Here is a 16,646-nt window from a genome sequence, read left to right on the forward strand (position 1 = left end):
CCGTCCTCGGCCCCGCGAACCCCCTTCAGGCCAGCCCCCAGGCAGGGCCTCCCGCTCACCTTGCTGGATGTCGCCGTTGCTGCCCCCCGGGATGGGCACGTTGAGCTGGCGCTCCGGCTCGGGCAGGCAGCGCAGGCAGAAGGAGTGCAGACAGGGCAGCAGCTTGGGCTCCGCCTCACGCCGGCTCTGCAGGCTCTGCTGACACACGGCGCAGGTGTCCAGGAGCGAGGCTGGCGGTCCTAGAGGCGGCCCCGCCGAGGGACCCGGGGCGGGAGCCGATGCAGGAGCTGGGGCCGGCGTCGATACCGCGCCCCCGGGAACTCCAGGGCCCACTGAGGCTGCAGGGGCTGAGGCAGCCGGGGCCGAGCCGGAGGAGGCCGCGGCCACCCCCCCGTCGTCGGGCCCGGCCGCGCCGCTCTCCGCGTCGGCCCTGCCGCCTTCCTCCTCCTCCTCCTCCACCAGCACCGCGGCGAGAGGCGGCTCCGCCTCCTGCGCCGCGGGCCCGACGGCCCCGGCAGTTACCGGCGCGCTGCCGCTGCCCCCGCCGCCGCTCTCAGCTTCGCCGCCGCCTTTGTTTTCCGCCATGTTTTCCTCTTTGAACCCGCCGGACCGCCCCGCGCCGCCCGCCGCCCGCGCCGCCGCCGCCCCCAGCCCCAGCCGCAGCCGCAGCGAGAGCGGCCGCCGAGAGCGAGCGAGCGAACGAACGGACGAGAGCGCGCGCGCACGCGGCGCCCCGGCCCTCGCGTCGCGGGGTTGCAGGGGGGCGGGCGCGGCGCGCGCACGTACGCAGGACGTCGGCCAGGGAGGCGGGAACTCGGGGCGCGGGCGCGGGCGCGGGGCCGTCCTCACCGCCCCTCCCCGGCCGGGGGCCCGCGCCCGGCGTCCGCGCCGCCGCGACTCGGCTGGCTTTCGGAGCCGGAGGCGGCGGGCGCCGCGCGGCCTGTCGCGGGGGGTGGGTAAGAGCTCGGGCGCGGGGTGGCGCGGGGAGCGGAGTGGGGAAGGCTGCGGGGGGAGGCCGGGCTGCTTCCTGCAGAGCGAGCGTCTCCCGGGCGACGCCGTCCCCAGAGGCGGGCGCGTCTCCGCCGAGACTTGCTCGGTGGGACCTGGGGCCTCCCGGCTCCGAGGCGCGGACTCCCGGGGTCTGTGCCTCACCGGGCGCGTTCCTTCGGGTGCTTGGGCCTCGGGAGAGCGGTAAAGGGGCTTTTTTTTATTTTATGTTTTTAACGGGAGGCCTGCCAGGAATAGGCTGAGAAGAGCCGGCGAGGGACACACTCTAACAGCTGTGTGTCGCTTCTTCAGGCGTCTGATTCTCGGACGTGGCTTCGTATCAGAAAACCAATCAACTGAGGGCTCTTTCAAAGCCGAGATAGGAAGACCACACCCGAGACCTGCGTCAGGAAGTGGGGGAGAGGCTGAAGGATGTCGAAAAGGCGCCCCGGCCGGCCGCTTGCGATGTGCTTCGGCTCGGGGAGGCGCCGGGCGCGCCGGGAGGCAGCGGCCTGACACTGCGGGTAACAAGCCTTCAGGAAGGGTGGTCTTTCTGTGAGAACAAGTGCTTTGGGGGTTTTTTATGCACCGTAACGGTTGTTTTAATGTTAGGATCCTGAAGTGTTTCTATTCTCTGAGCTGAGATAAATCCTTAAAGGAAGGCACCAGAAAACGTTTTTGATTTATTTTTTTCAAAAATATTGACCTCTACTGTGTATTGGGTAGTAGTGTTTTAGAGACTCTAGGATTAGAGACGGCAGAGCGCGAAAGAGGTCCTTGCCTTCAAGGAGTTTGCAATCTATGGAGGAAAAAGAGTGAAGAAATAAAATGGAGTCACAGTAGTCAAGCTGCTAAGTTACTAAAATCAAGTAGGTTGAGGAATGAGGAAACGGTTCTATTCTTGTTTTAACTAGCCTAGGAACTTAAACTTTTGAACTTTCCAGTCCTGCAGCCATGCTTGGACATACATTAGACCTCCAGGTAACCCTCTTGTTACCCCCTGAAGGACTCACCAATTGGGACCACCTGACATCTGACGATAACCGTCCTGGAACAATCTTAGGGCTAAGAATGAAGCCCTAATTAGACTCAAGAATGTATTTCTTACTATAAGAACTCAACTTTTCTTCTTCGGAACACTTCTGGGGTTTTGCCTAGTTGTGTTTCCAGTTTGCAAACCTTGAGACCCTTGAATAAATCTATCATTTATTTCTAGCCAAAGCCTCCAAACTCTTTTTGAGTTCTTTGAACATTAATGGAGGAAGACTGAAAATAAATGTATGCCAGGGAGCAATAAGTGCTATGGGGGGAAAAATAAGCAGAGTAAAAGAGATTAGAGATGATGGGGGGAAGCCTCCGTTGATAGGTGAACGAGCCTGTGGCTCTCTTGCAGAAGAGTGTTCCAGCCAGCGGAACAAACAGTAAGTACTAAGGTCCTGAGGCAGACAGATTCTTAGCTTGTTAGAGGAACAGCAGGGAGTGAGTGAGTACAGCTGGAGCGGCTTGAAGAAGGGAAAGAGAAGCAGAATGTGAGATAAGTAAGGGGAATCTATCCAATGGGAAAGTAAACACTAAAGTGGTTTAACATCACCATTTTAAAAGTGCATAAAAAAAAAAGTTATGTTCTGTTAAATATTCAACATGAAAAGTACAGTGTTATTGGGAATGTTCTAATGAGATGACTGGAAGTTTGAATTTTATTTTTTTCCCCCAACTGGTTTATGTAGACCTGGATGTAAAACAACATTATTAAGAAGAGACAGGTTATAGACAGAATCAATGCATCCAAAAACTACATAACAGTCTGGCTCAGGTGGCTCAGCGGTTGAGCATCTACCTAGGATCCAGGAGATCCCAGTTTGATTCCCCGCCAGGGCGCATGCCTGGGTTTCAGGCTCCATGCCCAGCAGGGGGCATGCAGGAGGCAGCCGGTCAATGACTCATCATTGATGTTTCTCTCTCTCCCTCTCCCTTCCTCTCTCTGAAATCAATAAAAACATGAAAACAAACGAAATGTGTTCCTCAGTTACAAATATGGAAAGAGAAAACCAGAATGAACGCTGCAATGCTGGGTTGGAATTGTATCTATTTGTCCTCATGGGTGACAAAATATAGAGATAGTTACAGAAATATAGACATAAATGTGTTTGTATATGTAGGAGAGGCAAAAACTTTCCTTCTACCTGCTTAAGGTCTCTCTGACTGAGCCTGAGAATTAAATTGACATTAACAGGAGAGCATACAGTTTTATTTAATATAAGTTTTTACATGACATGGAAGCCCTCATAAGGAAATGAAGACTTAAAGTAGTGACAAAACCTAAGGGCTTATATATTAGGTTGAAACAGAGGCAATTGTGGAAATGTAACTAAAATATACGGGAGAGTAGAGAAAGGCAAGAGTGATTTTAACAAGGTCTGTTTGTATACAAAGTTCCCTCAGCCTTGACTCCCTGTCTCTGGTGATAAAATGTTTCTTCCCCCAGATATAAGGAAGGCATCTTTCACATGGGAGTTTCGTCTTCTGTTTTCAGGAAGAAAGAGGGAAGTCAGAGCACCCTTCTTGCACCTGCTGTTTTTTAAATGCCTTTTGCTCAAAATAACCCTTATGCTGCAATGGCATATTTGGGGGTGGCATATTCTGCCACCCTTCATAAATATGAGTGGATAAATGTGTATATAAATACATATAATCCTTAGGCCTGTCCACTGACAGGCTTGGGAGCAACAATACCCCCAAGAGCAACAAATACAGTTGGCCAGGTCTTGATTTTTGAAAACCCCTCTGCCTGGCCGGTGCGGCTCAGCAGTTGAGCATCGACCTAGGATCCAGGAGATCACAGTTTGATTCCTGGTCAGGGCACATGCCCGGGCTGTGGGCTAGATCTCCACCAGGGGGAGTGCAGGAGGCAGCCAATCAATGACTCTCATCATTGATGTTTCTCTCCCTTCCTCTCTCTAAAATCAATAGATATATTTAAAAATAAAAAAACAAATTTTTTAAAAAAAGGAAATTCTGACACATGCAACAAAATGGATGAAACTTCAAGACATTATGCTAAATTAAATAAGTCACACACAAAAGGACAAATATTGTGTTTCTACTCATATGAAGTACTTAAAGTAGTCAAATTCATAGAGACAGAAAATAGAATGCTTTTGCCAGGGGCTGGGGGAAGGAGAAAATGCAGAGTTATTATTCAGTGAGTATGGAATTTTATTTTGGAAAGATGCAAGTTTTGGACCTGCATGGTGCGATGGTTGCACAGCAATGTGAATATATTAATGCCACTGAACTGTACACTTAAAAATGGTTTAAATGGTAAACTTGTTTTGATGCAAAGGCTATTTCTGGGATAACTGGTAAAAACTTGAATGGGGTCAGAGGTAGTAGTAATGTATGAATGTCAGTTTCCTGATTTTGCTGGTTGTGCTATGGTTATTTCGGAAAATATCAGTTTGTAGGAGATACACAAAAATGTTTGGGAATGATGGGGCATCATATCTGCTGTTTGCTCTCAAATGAGCTAGGAAGAAAAAAAAAACATTTTGCACTGTACTTACAACTTCAGTATGCTTGTGATTATTTCCAAAATTTTTTCAAGGTAAAATAAAAAAAATAGCAGTCATGTGTTAAACAGTTGAGAAAAATGAATCCTGAATTATTTTTAGCATCAGAATTTAAACAGAGGTATCCTGGGTTACAGTCCAAAGCACTTTCCAATATTGTCAGTGCAGTGTTAATACAATAAATACTCCATTGGTAGTATGTATTTTGGATATATGGGTTTTGTTGGGTTTTTTAAATATGTCTTTACTGATTTCAGATAGAGGAAAGGAGCAGGAGAGAGAGAGAAACATCAGTGATGAGAGAGTCGTTGATCAGCTGCCTCCTGCACACCCCCTACTGGGGATCGAGCCCGCAACCCGGGCATGTGCCCTGACCCAGAATCTAACCGTGATCTCCTGCATCCTAGGTCAATGCTCAACCGCTGAGCCACATGGGCCGAGCTGGATATATGGGGTTTTATTTGCTAAAGTTGGCTTTTTCTAAGTATCTAGCACATTATTTTGTTAGGACTAGCCATCATCCAGACAGTGTATCCTTAGGAAAGGTAGCTATAAATGAATAGTAAGGAAATGGGAATGAAAACAGGAAAGCAAAGTCTGATGGACCAAGAAAAAAAAAGTGACTGGATTCTGAAAGTAACCACAAGTGATTTTTTCATTTTTGTTTATATGTTGTATTATATTTGTCCCAGAAATGTGTAAATTTGCTAGAGGATGTGCTTTATAACTTCCTTTAGTTGTATAACTTCCTCTAGTTAGTGGTCAAACAGGAATTACTACCTATTTTAAATTACTTTCGTATTTTATATGCCTTATAAAGGCTGTCTTTTTATTATGTAAATATACAAAGTAATCACTGAAAAGAATCGTTCTAGAAGAGGAAGCTGGTTTGGCATTGGAACAGAATCCCTGGAGAACAGGGAAGAATTGAGATCCGGACCTGGCCTTGGGGGATAGGAGGGACTGATCTGGGGCAGTCCTCCTCTATTTAGTGGACAGAGAGATGTTAAAAGTCAGGAGCCTAATCTGGCCTGTTTTTTGAATGGCCCCAGGAGGCAAGATGGTTTTAATGGATGCATATTTGCAACTGATTTGAGCCTCAATTGGTAAAATGTTACTCCTTTTTAAAAAATTCATTCTTCTCCTTCGTGGACCTTTTATATAATATCCACATAATATCCTTGATTTTGCCTCTTGGCCTTCAACGTCAAAAATATTTGTTCTTTGTCCCTTTGCAGAAAATGTTTGCCAAGTCCTGTTCCAGAGGTAGGCAATGTCTATGTCAGCGATTTTCAACCTGTGTGCTGCAAGAATTTTTAAAACATGCAATACCTGACTATTTAGTCAGGGGCACTGACCTCTTTTCCCTTAGATTGTCAAATAAAAAAAAAAAGATAGCAGCCAACACAATGATAACAGCCTGGTGTGAATGAATCAGTTATACCTATTTTTTTCCCCTCAGATTGGCAAAAAGTCTATTTCTTGGTGTGCCACAGAATTTTAGTAATTAGTTTTGTGGTAGGCAGTTACATAGACATGAGCAGAGCAAGGACGATGGGCCAGTTACAGAAGGTCACCAGGGCACAACGTCCGGACACCCAGCAATGAAAGAAGAACTGGTAGAGCAGATGCTGGAAATATGCGAGACCTAGTCCCTGAAACCCCCTCTCCACCCGAGAAGGGCAGGTATGGGAGATAAGTATTGTTATTCAGGACCTGGCCCCAGCACCCCTTCTCCACCCCAGAGGGCCTCCTGTCATGCAGGTCGGACTCTCCTGACCTTTTCTCCTCTGGCATGTGGTTAGTCACATGGTAGGTGGACCCCCCACCCTTAGAGAACAGGGGCTGGAGGAAAGCCCCATCTGGCCTCCCAGGACAGAAGATGACGGGACAGGCCCTGATAGGCCAGTTTAAAGAAGAAAGCAATTAACCCCCCTCTGAGGGGCGAAAGGGAGCCCTAGCCCACCCCCAGGGCAGCTCTTTGAGGGTACTTTCTCCTTGCTTTCCCAGTAAATCTTCTCTGTTGAGTTGGAGTCTTGACACTGAATTCTTTCTTAGCCAGAACTCAAGTACTGAAGTTGCTGACCCCAGGCCCGGTCTGACTCCCGGCCAGAGGCCTGGTGCCGCGCGCTCGGCCTACACAGTTTGTGCGTGTGCCGTGAGATGAAAAAGGCTGAAAACTGTTGGTCTGTGTTCATATGAAGAATAGATTTGTGGCAAAGTTGAAGGAGTTCTTGACAGAGTTACTATTTTTGAAGAGTTGTCTGCTGAGAATGATGGAAACGTGGCTGATAGGGGCTAAAATAGTTGCAAAGTTTTGAAATAACTGCTGTGGGAACTGCCTGTGTGTGATAAAGGGACAGTTCAAGTCTTGGAGAGGAGTTAGGTTCTTTTTTCTTTTTTTAAAATTTTTCAATTACAGTTGACATACAGTACTAAATTAGTTTTAGATATACAAAATAGTGATTAGACATTTATATAGCTTACAAGTGATCACTCAGGTAAATCTAGTACCACCTGACCCCATACATGGTTATCACAATACTATTGACTGTGTTCCCTGTGCTGTGCTTTACATCCTCATGGCTATTTTGTAACTCCCAACCTGTACTTCTCAGTCCCTTCACCTTTTTCACCCAGTCCCTCCCCCCTCCCATCTGGCAACCATCAAAATGTTCTCTGGATCTATGAGCCTGTTTCTGTTTTGTTCATTTATTTTGTTTTTCAGATTCTCCATATAAGTGAAATCAAATGGCATTTGCCTTTCTCTGTCTGACTTATTTCACTCAGCATAATACTATCCAAGCCCATCCATGTTGTTGCAGATGGCAAGATTTCATTCTTTTTTATGGCTGAGTAATACTCCATCCTATGTGTGTACCACTTCCCCTTTATCCCGGTATCTATTAATGGCCACTGAGGTTGCTTCCATATCTCAGCTGACAGACCCTGACCCATGACCCATCTAAGACCACGGACCTTTTACTTAACCCACAGTAAATTTCCACCACTCACCCCGCCCAACTCCAAGTCTATTCTAGATATAGCCACATCCTGCCCAAGGAACAGAGCACGCTGTACGTCTGGACCCCGCTGATGCCGGCTCCACCCCGAAGTCCCCACCTTGACCTTTACACAGCCCTTCAAAACCTCAGCGCCCTCGCGGAGACCGGGCCGTCAGCTCTCTAGCTCTCGGCCCCTTCCTCCCTTGGAAAGTAAGTAACCCTCTCTGCTCAGTCTCTTCTCCGTGAATCCTTTCACAGCCCTTGGCTGGCATCGAGACAGCCATCAGACCCACCTACCACGCTATTGTCAGTGCTGCTGCAACGAACAGGGGGTGCCCGTGTCCTTTCAAATCAGTGTTTTGGGTTTCTTCAGATAAATACCCAGAAGTGGAATAGCTGGACCCTTTGCCTCCTGTTACAGCCTTTGTTTTAAAGTCTGTTGGATCACATGGTCCAAGAAATATTATTGGGTGTGGTAGAAAGATGTGAGAAGACATGTATTTCCATATACTATAAGTTAAGAGGTACAACAAATTATAATTATATATGAAAAATTAATGTGTCTGTTTTTTTTAATAAAATTAATAGAAGTGGGAGTTCTAAGGAAATAATTGGGCAAGTGCTCAAAGATGGATCACTTGTAGCAGTGTTAAATAAAATATATATGATTCATGAGTACAATGGATTGTGTCTCGGAGAAGAGTTTAATAAAAGAGGTTGTTGCAATGCTTTCCAAATTTATGAGAGTCGTAAGATTCCCCTTCTGTTTTAATGCCTATATATTGGAAGCACATTCCCTGCCCTCCACCACCAGCTTCCACCCCCAACTATGCCTAAATTGCAGGAAATTCTGTCAACTGTTCTTAACAGAGACCAAAAAAAAAAGTAGTATCAAAGTGGAATGGGAAGAAGAGAAAAAAGGGAGGAATTGGGATTTCCCAGTGTATAGAAATTTGATGTTTTCTATGCCTGCAGGGAATAGACGCTGAACAGAACTGAAGCATGCCCTCTGGTCTTCTGTATCGACACAAGGGAAATCCTGGTGCGCTTCAAATGAGACATAAATGTGATTTACTCCTTTCCAGAAAGTGGTCTTCACTGACCCCCTTCTAGGTCATTACTAACAGCTCCACCTGGACCACCTCATTTGCCCCTATTCTTTAGCTACAAAGGAAACCATATAATTTGTCATCCAAACCAAAGCTCTTGAGAATGAAAGGGGATGGCACTTCAGTCGTGCTGGGGAGAGCAGGCCATGCAGTCCCCCTATGTGTACGCCATGTGGTTTGCCGTGCTTGAGGGGAAAAGCAGCCCTGATTGACTCCAGGTATTAGTAGCTGTAAATTGAACCACACTGGGGCACACATCAAATAGCTGTCCGGCTAGACAGAGACCGATCGACTGATTTGTGTAAGATGTAGAGGCACATGGAACAATAATCTTTACAAATATCCCTTGTACAGTATAATATAGTCCATTCAATTTCCTTCCTACCTGGCTTCTGCTTCACAAATAGGCTGATTTTATTAGAACTATTTCAATAACTTTGAAAAATGCTGTTGCTGGCTCTTCAGTTTCTTGTCCACTCACATATGTTAAATCTAAGCGGGAGGGAGCGGCAGGCCGAGTAGGACGGCCTGCTCAGCCTCCATCGCAAGCCCTTTCTCTGCCTGCCCCATTCCAACCTGGGGGGTGTCCCCACCCTCCGGTTAAGTGTGACCAGGTGACTACATGCTGGCTGCTGAGATTTAAGTGGAAGTCGGCTGCTGCTTCCTCCTCTCCCTCCTTCCTCTTGCAACGTATGAAGCATGCGATGCACAGCACCCATTAGCCAGAAAGCAGAACAGGAAGGCAGAAGGAGGCGGTGCTCTGATGGCATCTTTAAAGCCCCGATACTACCCCAGGACACCTACCATATAAGACAAATAAGTGCCTTTCTCGTTTAAGAAGGTTTTCTGGTAACTCACAGCTAAATGTAGTTTTAACTAATATAGAAATCATAACTCAAACTTACACCTACTTATATGCACATATATGTATAGGTATAGTATATTTTTAAAGACTTTTAACAAAATTTTGAAATATACATTAGAGTTGGCTAACTGCTGTAACAATCCCCAAAATCTATTTGAGTGGAACTCAATAAACGTGCGTTTCTCTTTCAGATCTCAGTACAGTGCAGGGCAGGCAGGTAGGAGGGGGGGTGCATTCAGGCTGTTATTGTAGCCACCAACTTACAACCACTGAGAAGGGAGAGACACATGAGCGAGCTTGCCCGTGGGGGATCGTATGTCACTTCTGCCTGCATTCGTGGGGCAGAACCAGTCACATGGCCCCACTTAGCTGAACGGTCAACTGGGGAATGTAGTCTGTCCATGTGCTCAAGAGGAAATTGAACCGGTTGAGTAAATACATTCAATTGTCTTTGTCATGGGAATTTGGGGAGAGAGATAGAGACTCGAGAACATCAAACACAAGGATCCAAAACCCAAACATAATGAAATAAAAATTAAGAAAGTGATTTTTAAAAAATATTGCTCCTCTTGCTTTCTTTAGAGTTCAGCACAAACCCAATTCATTACAGGGCTTGTGAAGTATGATATTTTGATAACTGTTTTCTTAATAACTTAGGAATAACCCCTATATTCTTACCATTTTGATTTTTGTTTAAAATCTTCTAAACTTTAAGTGTGATTTATATCTAAAGTAATATAGGATAAAAATACTTACTGCTTTCAGTATATGCCTGTAAGAGTTTCCTATTGTTTGTGTGACAAATGACCACAATCTTAGTGATGTAAGCAGCCCTGATGTGCTATCTTACAGTTCTGGAGGTCAGAAGTCTGAAATGGGTCTCATTTGGCTAAAATAAGGAGTCAGCAGGGCTTTGCTCTTTATGGAGACTCTAGGAGTGGATCTGTTTCCTTGCCTTTTCCAGCTTCGGGATGTCACCTGTATTCCTTGGCTCATAGCCCCTTCCTCCATATTGAAAGCCAACCCACCTTTTAAAGCAGCTAGTGTCACTAACAAAAATCAACTCCAGAAGAATTATGGGATCTACCATGAAAAACGAAACTATAAAATGCTAGGAGGTAATATAGAGGAATGTTGCCATGATCTCGGGATAGAGAAAGATCAATTCATCTAGTTTTAAAAGCATTAATTATGAAGAATAATAATAATAAACTGGTCTAGATTTTATATAAGAACTTCTGTTCATCCAAAAACACCACGAAAAGAGTAGAAAGACAAGACATGGATAGTTACAACACATATAATTTACAAAGGGTTCATAACCTTACTATTTAAAGGTATCTTAAGAATCAGTAAGAAAACAAAATCAGCTGGAAAAAATGAGCAAAAAGCCTTGAACAGACAATTCACAAATGAGGACATTTAGCAAACATGAAGAATTGCTTAATATTGTTGTAATCACTGAAATGCAAATAAAAACCTAAATGAGCTACCACAACACATCCATTGGATACAATGCAAATGTCCCTCAGTATGGTAAGTAAATTGTTATGTTCAGACAATGGAATGTTATTCTTTCAAGAAAATGCACAAATTAAAGGTACAGGTAATATAATGGATGAAACTTGAAATATATTTTTAAATAAAAGAAGCAAGATAGAAAAGAATAAATATAGTTCAATTCTATTTATTTAAAGTCCCAAGTCAGACAAAACTAGGAATATAGAGGTAGATTGTAAATATATATATATATATATATATATATATATATATACACACACACACGTATATATGTATATACGTGTGTATATATATGGCATGCAATTACCATGAAAGTCAGGGTACTGGTTAACTGGGGCTGGAGGGTGAGAGATTCTAATCAGGAAGGAATGCTAGTAATGTTGAATTTCCTGCCATGGGTAGTGTTTGATGAATATGTGCTTTATCATGATTGGTGTATCTGTTATATTTAGTAGCAAGAAGTTCATTTCTTTTTTTTGTCTTCTCTGTATTTTCTATTTGTCATCGTTACTGTAGTTCTGCTATTTTTTCTTTTAAAATATATCTTTATTGATTTCAGAGAGAGGAAGGGAGAGAGAGAGAAACGTCAATGAGGAGAGTCACTGATCAGCTGCCCCCTGCGCGCCCCCTGCTGGGGACGGAGCCCCAGCCCGGGCCTGTGCCCTGCCCGGGAATCGAACCGCGAGCTCCTGGATCCTGGGCCGACGCTCAGCCGCTGAGCCCCGCCAGCCGGGCTAGCTCTGCTATTTTAAATGCTCTGTTTTCTTTTACTCACGATCCCCTTTATTATCACAGCTTTGTGTCAGTCCTTCCCCCCTCTCTGTGCAAACAGCATTCACGCATCCCCTGCCAGGCGACAGGGGCCTGCACCCGGCTGCTCCCTGTCCTCCCTCCGATTTCCCCGGCTCAGGGCTCACTTTGTGCCATTAAACACGCTAATAACCCTTTTCCTCCTTGGTTCCCAACCCTTTCACTCTGAGCTGTTAGAGAGGAGGCCTTCAAAGCTGGTTCTGCTTCCAGATCGTCTCTCCCTTCTCAGCTTGGGTGGTGCCAGCCTTTCGGCCCCGCCAGCGCCTGGCACCCTGTGCCCCTCACTCACACCTGCCTTTTCCTGCTCCCTGCCCGGCTCAGGCCCCCGCCCTCTTAGCCGGCTGCAGCTAGCTCTTGGGGCGTCTGCTCAAGAAGGTTCAGGACCATCCTGTCCTCCGGGCCCTGCTGGCTTAGAGCTGTTTGCCTGCAACCCTTGCGTGTGGAGGACAGTTTGGCCGAATCGCACGTGGCCCTGAGGTCAGCCTCTTTCCCGTGTTGTAGCTGTTACTCTTCTGATCTCTGGCCTTCAAGTTTGCTGTGGGAAAGTCCATGCCCACCTGATTTTCTGGACCTTATGTTTCTACCTGGCGCATCAAACATGCTTCCTTGACATTTGGATAAATGTGCTTTTTTTCCTGAATTTATGTACCGATTGCTCTTCTAGTGGTTGCTCTGATGGCCACTGAAATGACCGGACAAAGACCTTGCCGAGAACAAAGACAGAGGCCAAGAACTTTCACACTAACCTTTTCTTTAAGAGATACTATCACCCTGGTCCAAAACAGTCCTGCCCCTGTTAAGTCTATAGCAAGATGAGAAAAAAAGAGGTATAATCAACATGCAATAGATGCACTCATTTAAACTGTACTATTTGATGAGTTTTGACATATATAATTTTGATTTACATAGGAGCACTAGGTTTGGCTCCAAAGTATGTGAAGACGCATGATCCTCCCTCCCCCAGTAGCCTCATCTGACCACTAACTCTCTCAGAAAAAAAGGAATTTCAACCTTCCTCCAAAGGAAAGGAAAGAATGCATACGACAGGATGCCCAGCGTGCCGGCAAAATCCCCCAAATACAAGTCTGAGGTTTTGCCTAAATTTTCCTTAAAGTCTTTTTCTTTTTTGGGCACTAGTGTCTTCACTTATAGTTCACCCTAAACACCTTTCTCTTGGAATATAATTTCTTTATTAAAATTGTTTGGATAAACAACATATAGTTATTATTAATGCATATACTAATTATTACTTTGTGATTATTTTATAGTCCAAATTTTGGAAAGGTTCTTTAAGAATTTAGAAAATGCAGCCTACCACAATGATGGAAGAATCATCATAGCCCCTTGAAAGAGTACGTAGGTCCATATTTTTATAATGTTGTCTAGGTGCTGAAAGAGCCAGCTCGCAAAACCCACCGCGTTTACCGATTAGGGTGCATTCAAGTTACAGTTTTAGGTTCACATTACATATAGGTATTCCCCAATGTATTTTTAAGTAATTCTTAGACATTTTTGGCCAGTTCCTAGAGGATTTTATTCTCTTATAAAGCAAATACTTCATAATGGAGAACCCTGGAAGACACCAAGTGTTCAAGGTTAACACCACCAGTAAAATATAAAAGCATCGTGCTGTTCCCCAGGCTGTGACGCACTCAGAGGGACGCGTCACCTTGGGATAACATCCTTCCCCATAATGCAGAACCTCAGTCTAAGAAAACATCAGGGAGTTGCGAATGGCTGCCCCAGCTGCAGGACAGTCTATAAAATAACTGAGCAGTATTTTTCAAGAGCGCCAAGGTCTACTTTGTGGTCACTAAATACCTTGTGTGTTCATTATCTTTTAATCATTTTTTATTTTTCAATTACAGTTGACATACGACATCATTTTTTGAGTAACCTATCTTTCCCCACTGACTTAAAAAAGATTTTTAAATACATACTAAATGTTATGTACATGTAGGCCTAGTTTTTCTGCTTTCAATTTTCTCCTTTGATCTACTTGAGGTCCATGTCTGCGCTAGTGCCGGTGTGTGTGTTACTACAGCTTTATAGGATTTGTTACCTGCTCACTGGGCTCGGCTAGCCACCTGGTCTCATCTCTTGCAGATGTTACCTGGTTCTTCTTCTATAAACTACAAAACCAATTCAGTAATTCTAACCAAATAAGCAAACACAAAGCAAATGTTCTTGGGGTTTGGAGCTATGTTAAAATTACAGATTGATTTTGTTAAAAACTGATATATCTGTAATCAACTTTAGTCTTCCTAGCCAAAAGGTTTTACATTGTATTCGATTATTTTTAAAAATACATTTCATTTTGATACACAGTTCTTGAGTGCTCAACATGGACTAGATGCTGTACTAGTCATCAGGGACACAGAAATTAAGACACGGTCTCCAGGAACTCGTATCCTGGCTGACAAGTAAACAAGTAGCTCTGATGTCGTGGGTGAGAGTAAATGTGAAGGAACGTGGACCACTTAATGAACATGCAGAAAGAAGAGTGGAAGGGTGACAGGGGGCTGCAGTGACACTATGGCCCTGACCTGTTCTTCGAAGGGTGAGCAGAAATTCATCAGCAGTAAGATGGGGCAGGTGTTCTAAGGGAGGAAACTAACATATGAGAAGGGGAAAACAATAAAAGGCTGTGTCATGGTGGGTTGGAGAATTATGGAACTTTCGCCACTTCTTGAATTGGTAGATAGGACTTAAAAGATAGCTTGTGTTAGACTCAGAAATGACAGCAGAACTCAACACACGCCAGCCGCTGTCCTGAGACTGGATGTGTTTGAATTCCCACATTCCTCAGGACAACCCTATAAGGCAGGTACCATTTTTATGCACATTTCCCACGTGGGGAACAGGGGCAAAGAATAAGTAAACTTGCCAGAGGTCACGGGGCTGTAAGTGCCAATCAAAGTGTCCTAGAAGGTTGACAGCAAGTCAGCTCATGTCTGCTTTTAACTACAGGTAACCAAGAGCCAAGCCAATAAATGGGTTTTTTTAAAGGAGTGATTTAATAGGTTAATCTTGGGGGGGGGGGTATTGGTCTGGTAGCAGCTCTGAGGGACAAGCAGTGGGGAAAGGATGTTTACGAGGAAGACAGAGGAGAAGCTATTCCTAGCGTTTAGAGATGGGGAGGACCTGAATTCACGACAAGCGGGACAAGTGGCAAGAGCCCAGGAAGCCCAGGATTAGTGCAAGGCTTCCAAAGTAAATAAATAAGATCCGACGGCCAGTTGGCTGGAAGGATTAGGGAGGTGTTAAGCACAAATAGAGTCTGAGAATCTGGAAAAACATCCAGTAGAGTTTTCTAGGGCCCGCCCGCCCCCCACAAAGATAACAGATTAGTGAGTCATCCGGTCCTTGGTGGCAGCTGGAGGCTTAGGGCGGGGATGGCTCAGGTCACTGACTGGCAGGCCGCCGGGAGCAGCGGTCTGCAGTACAGGTGGGGGCTGTGAAACGGGCAGAACACACGGGAAAACAAAGCGAGGAGGACCGCAAGGGAGGCGGACAAAGGGGGGAGTTCAGAGGCAGATTACATCTTAATCTTTCTGAGCCTCTGTTAGGTCACCTGTAAAATCAGGCTGGACTAAGAGGTCCCTGAAGTCTCCTTTGTCTCTAAACCTCTGAATCTATTTAATGCTTAGCATTTGCCTCCTGACTTGGGAAGAGTCAAGGTACAAATCCCGCTCTGGAGGAGCTTTCAACCTGCCGGGGACCCTGCCCCCCCCTGCCCCCCCCCCAAGCACACACTGGAGATGGGCATCGTTTATAATTAAGGGGTGAATTTTGTGGCACAGCCTGTGGCTGCAAATCCAGAGGACACGAGAGTACAATACTATGCGCATGGAAGCTTAATGGAAGGAGAGGGTGGTGATGGGTTGGATTTAAACAGAGAAGAAGAAAAACCTGAGCAGAAATAAGGATGCGAGGCCACTTACCTGACTGCATTTTGAGGTGTCAGTTAGAAATTCATGGGAAACAGGGTTTCAGGCAGGTAGGGTAAGGCCAGATGACGGTGGTTCTTATAAACCAGAGGATGGAGCTTAGAAATCACACGGAGGCAGTGGAGTCACTATGGATTCTTGGGCAGGGTTGTGATATATTTAAAGTACAGGGGATATAATTTGATCTCAGCCATCCTTACTGCGCAGATGTTTCTTGCCATGACACTTTCCCCACTGCCCTTTTCCCACTGTAGTGATGCTGTGTGTGCTGCCCAGATCACCCCCTCTAGGTCCCAAGCACTCCAGCTCCTGAGTAAACAGCTGGCAACTTTCAGCTAAGTCCCTCTCGGGCACTTGCCCTTGGCCGGAGAGAGCCACCTTGTCCAAGGTCACGCACCAGGAGCAGCCCGCATTCAATCGGGTTGATGCTGTTTACAAAGGCGCAGCCAACCACCTTAGTTCAGAAAAACTAAGTCACTCAGCAGTGACATCCCGGCTCCAGAGCTCCCAGCAGGGATCGCCTAAGGCCTTTGTTGCAACTGCGTCCCAGGCATTCAGCTCCTGCTGCCGGGCCGTCCTCCTTTCCCCAAGGTGTTAATCCCCAGACACTCCAAATAAACTTCCTGCGCGCTCATTTCCGCCTCCGAGGCGTGTGGCTGTTTTTCCTGGAGAACCGAACTGCAACGCACGTGAAAATTCTATTTTCACTAACCTTTTCTTCTATGCTACTTAACAATTTAATTGTAGAAAATTTTGCGAGCGCAGATTTTGCTTTGAGCAGTTTTCCTCAACAATTTTCACATTTGTTATTTCGAACACCAAGATAACCT

General features: G+C 45.6%; 1 protein-coding gene across 3 annotated transcripts in view; it reads right to left on the bottom strand.

Moving 5' to 3' along the window:
* TRIM33 (tripartite motif containing 33) overlaps positions 1 to 639 on the bottom strand; it is a 48,817-nt gene extending 48,178 nt beyond the window's left edge. For all 3 annotated transcript variants that reach the window (XM_081121620.1, XM_081121621.1, XM_081121619.1), the window contains exon 1: positions 60 to 639. In XM_081121620.1, the coding sequence (XP_080977746.1) occupies positions 60 to 585 (526 nt within the window). In that variant the 5' untranslated portion in view covers positions 586 to 639. The remainder of the gene's footprint in view (positions 1 to 59) is intronic.
* Positions 640 to 16,646: the final 16,007 nt, after the last annotated feature.

This window comes from Miniopterus schreibersii (genome assembly GCF_964146895.1).
Source record: "Miniopterus schreibersii genome assembly, chromosome: 19".
Lineage (NCBI taxonomy): Eukaryota > Metazoa > Chordata > Mammalia > Chiroptera > Miniopteridae > Miniopterus > Miniopterus schreibersii.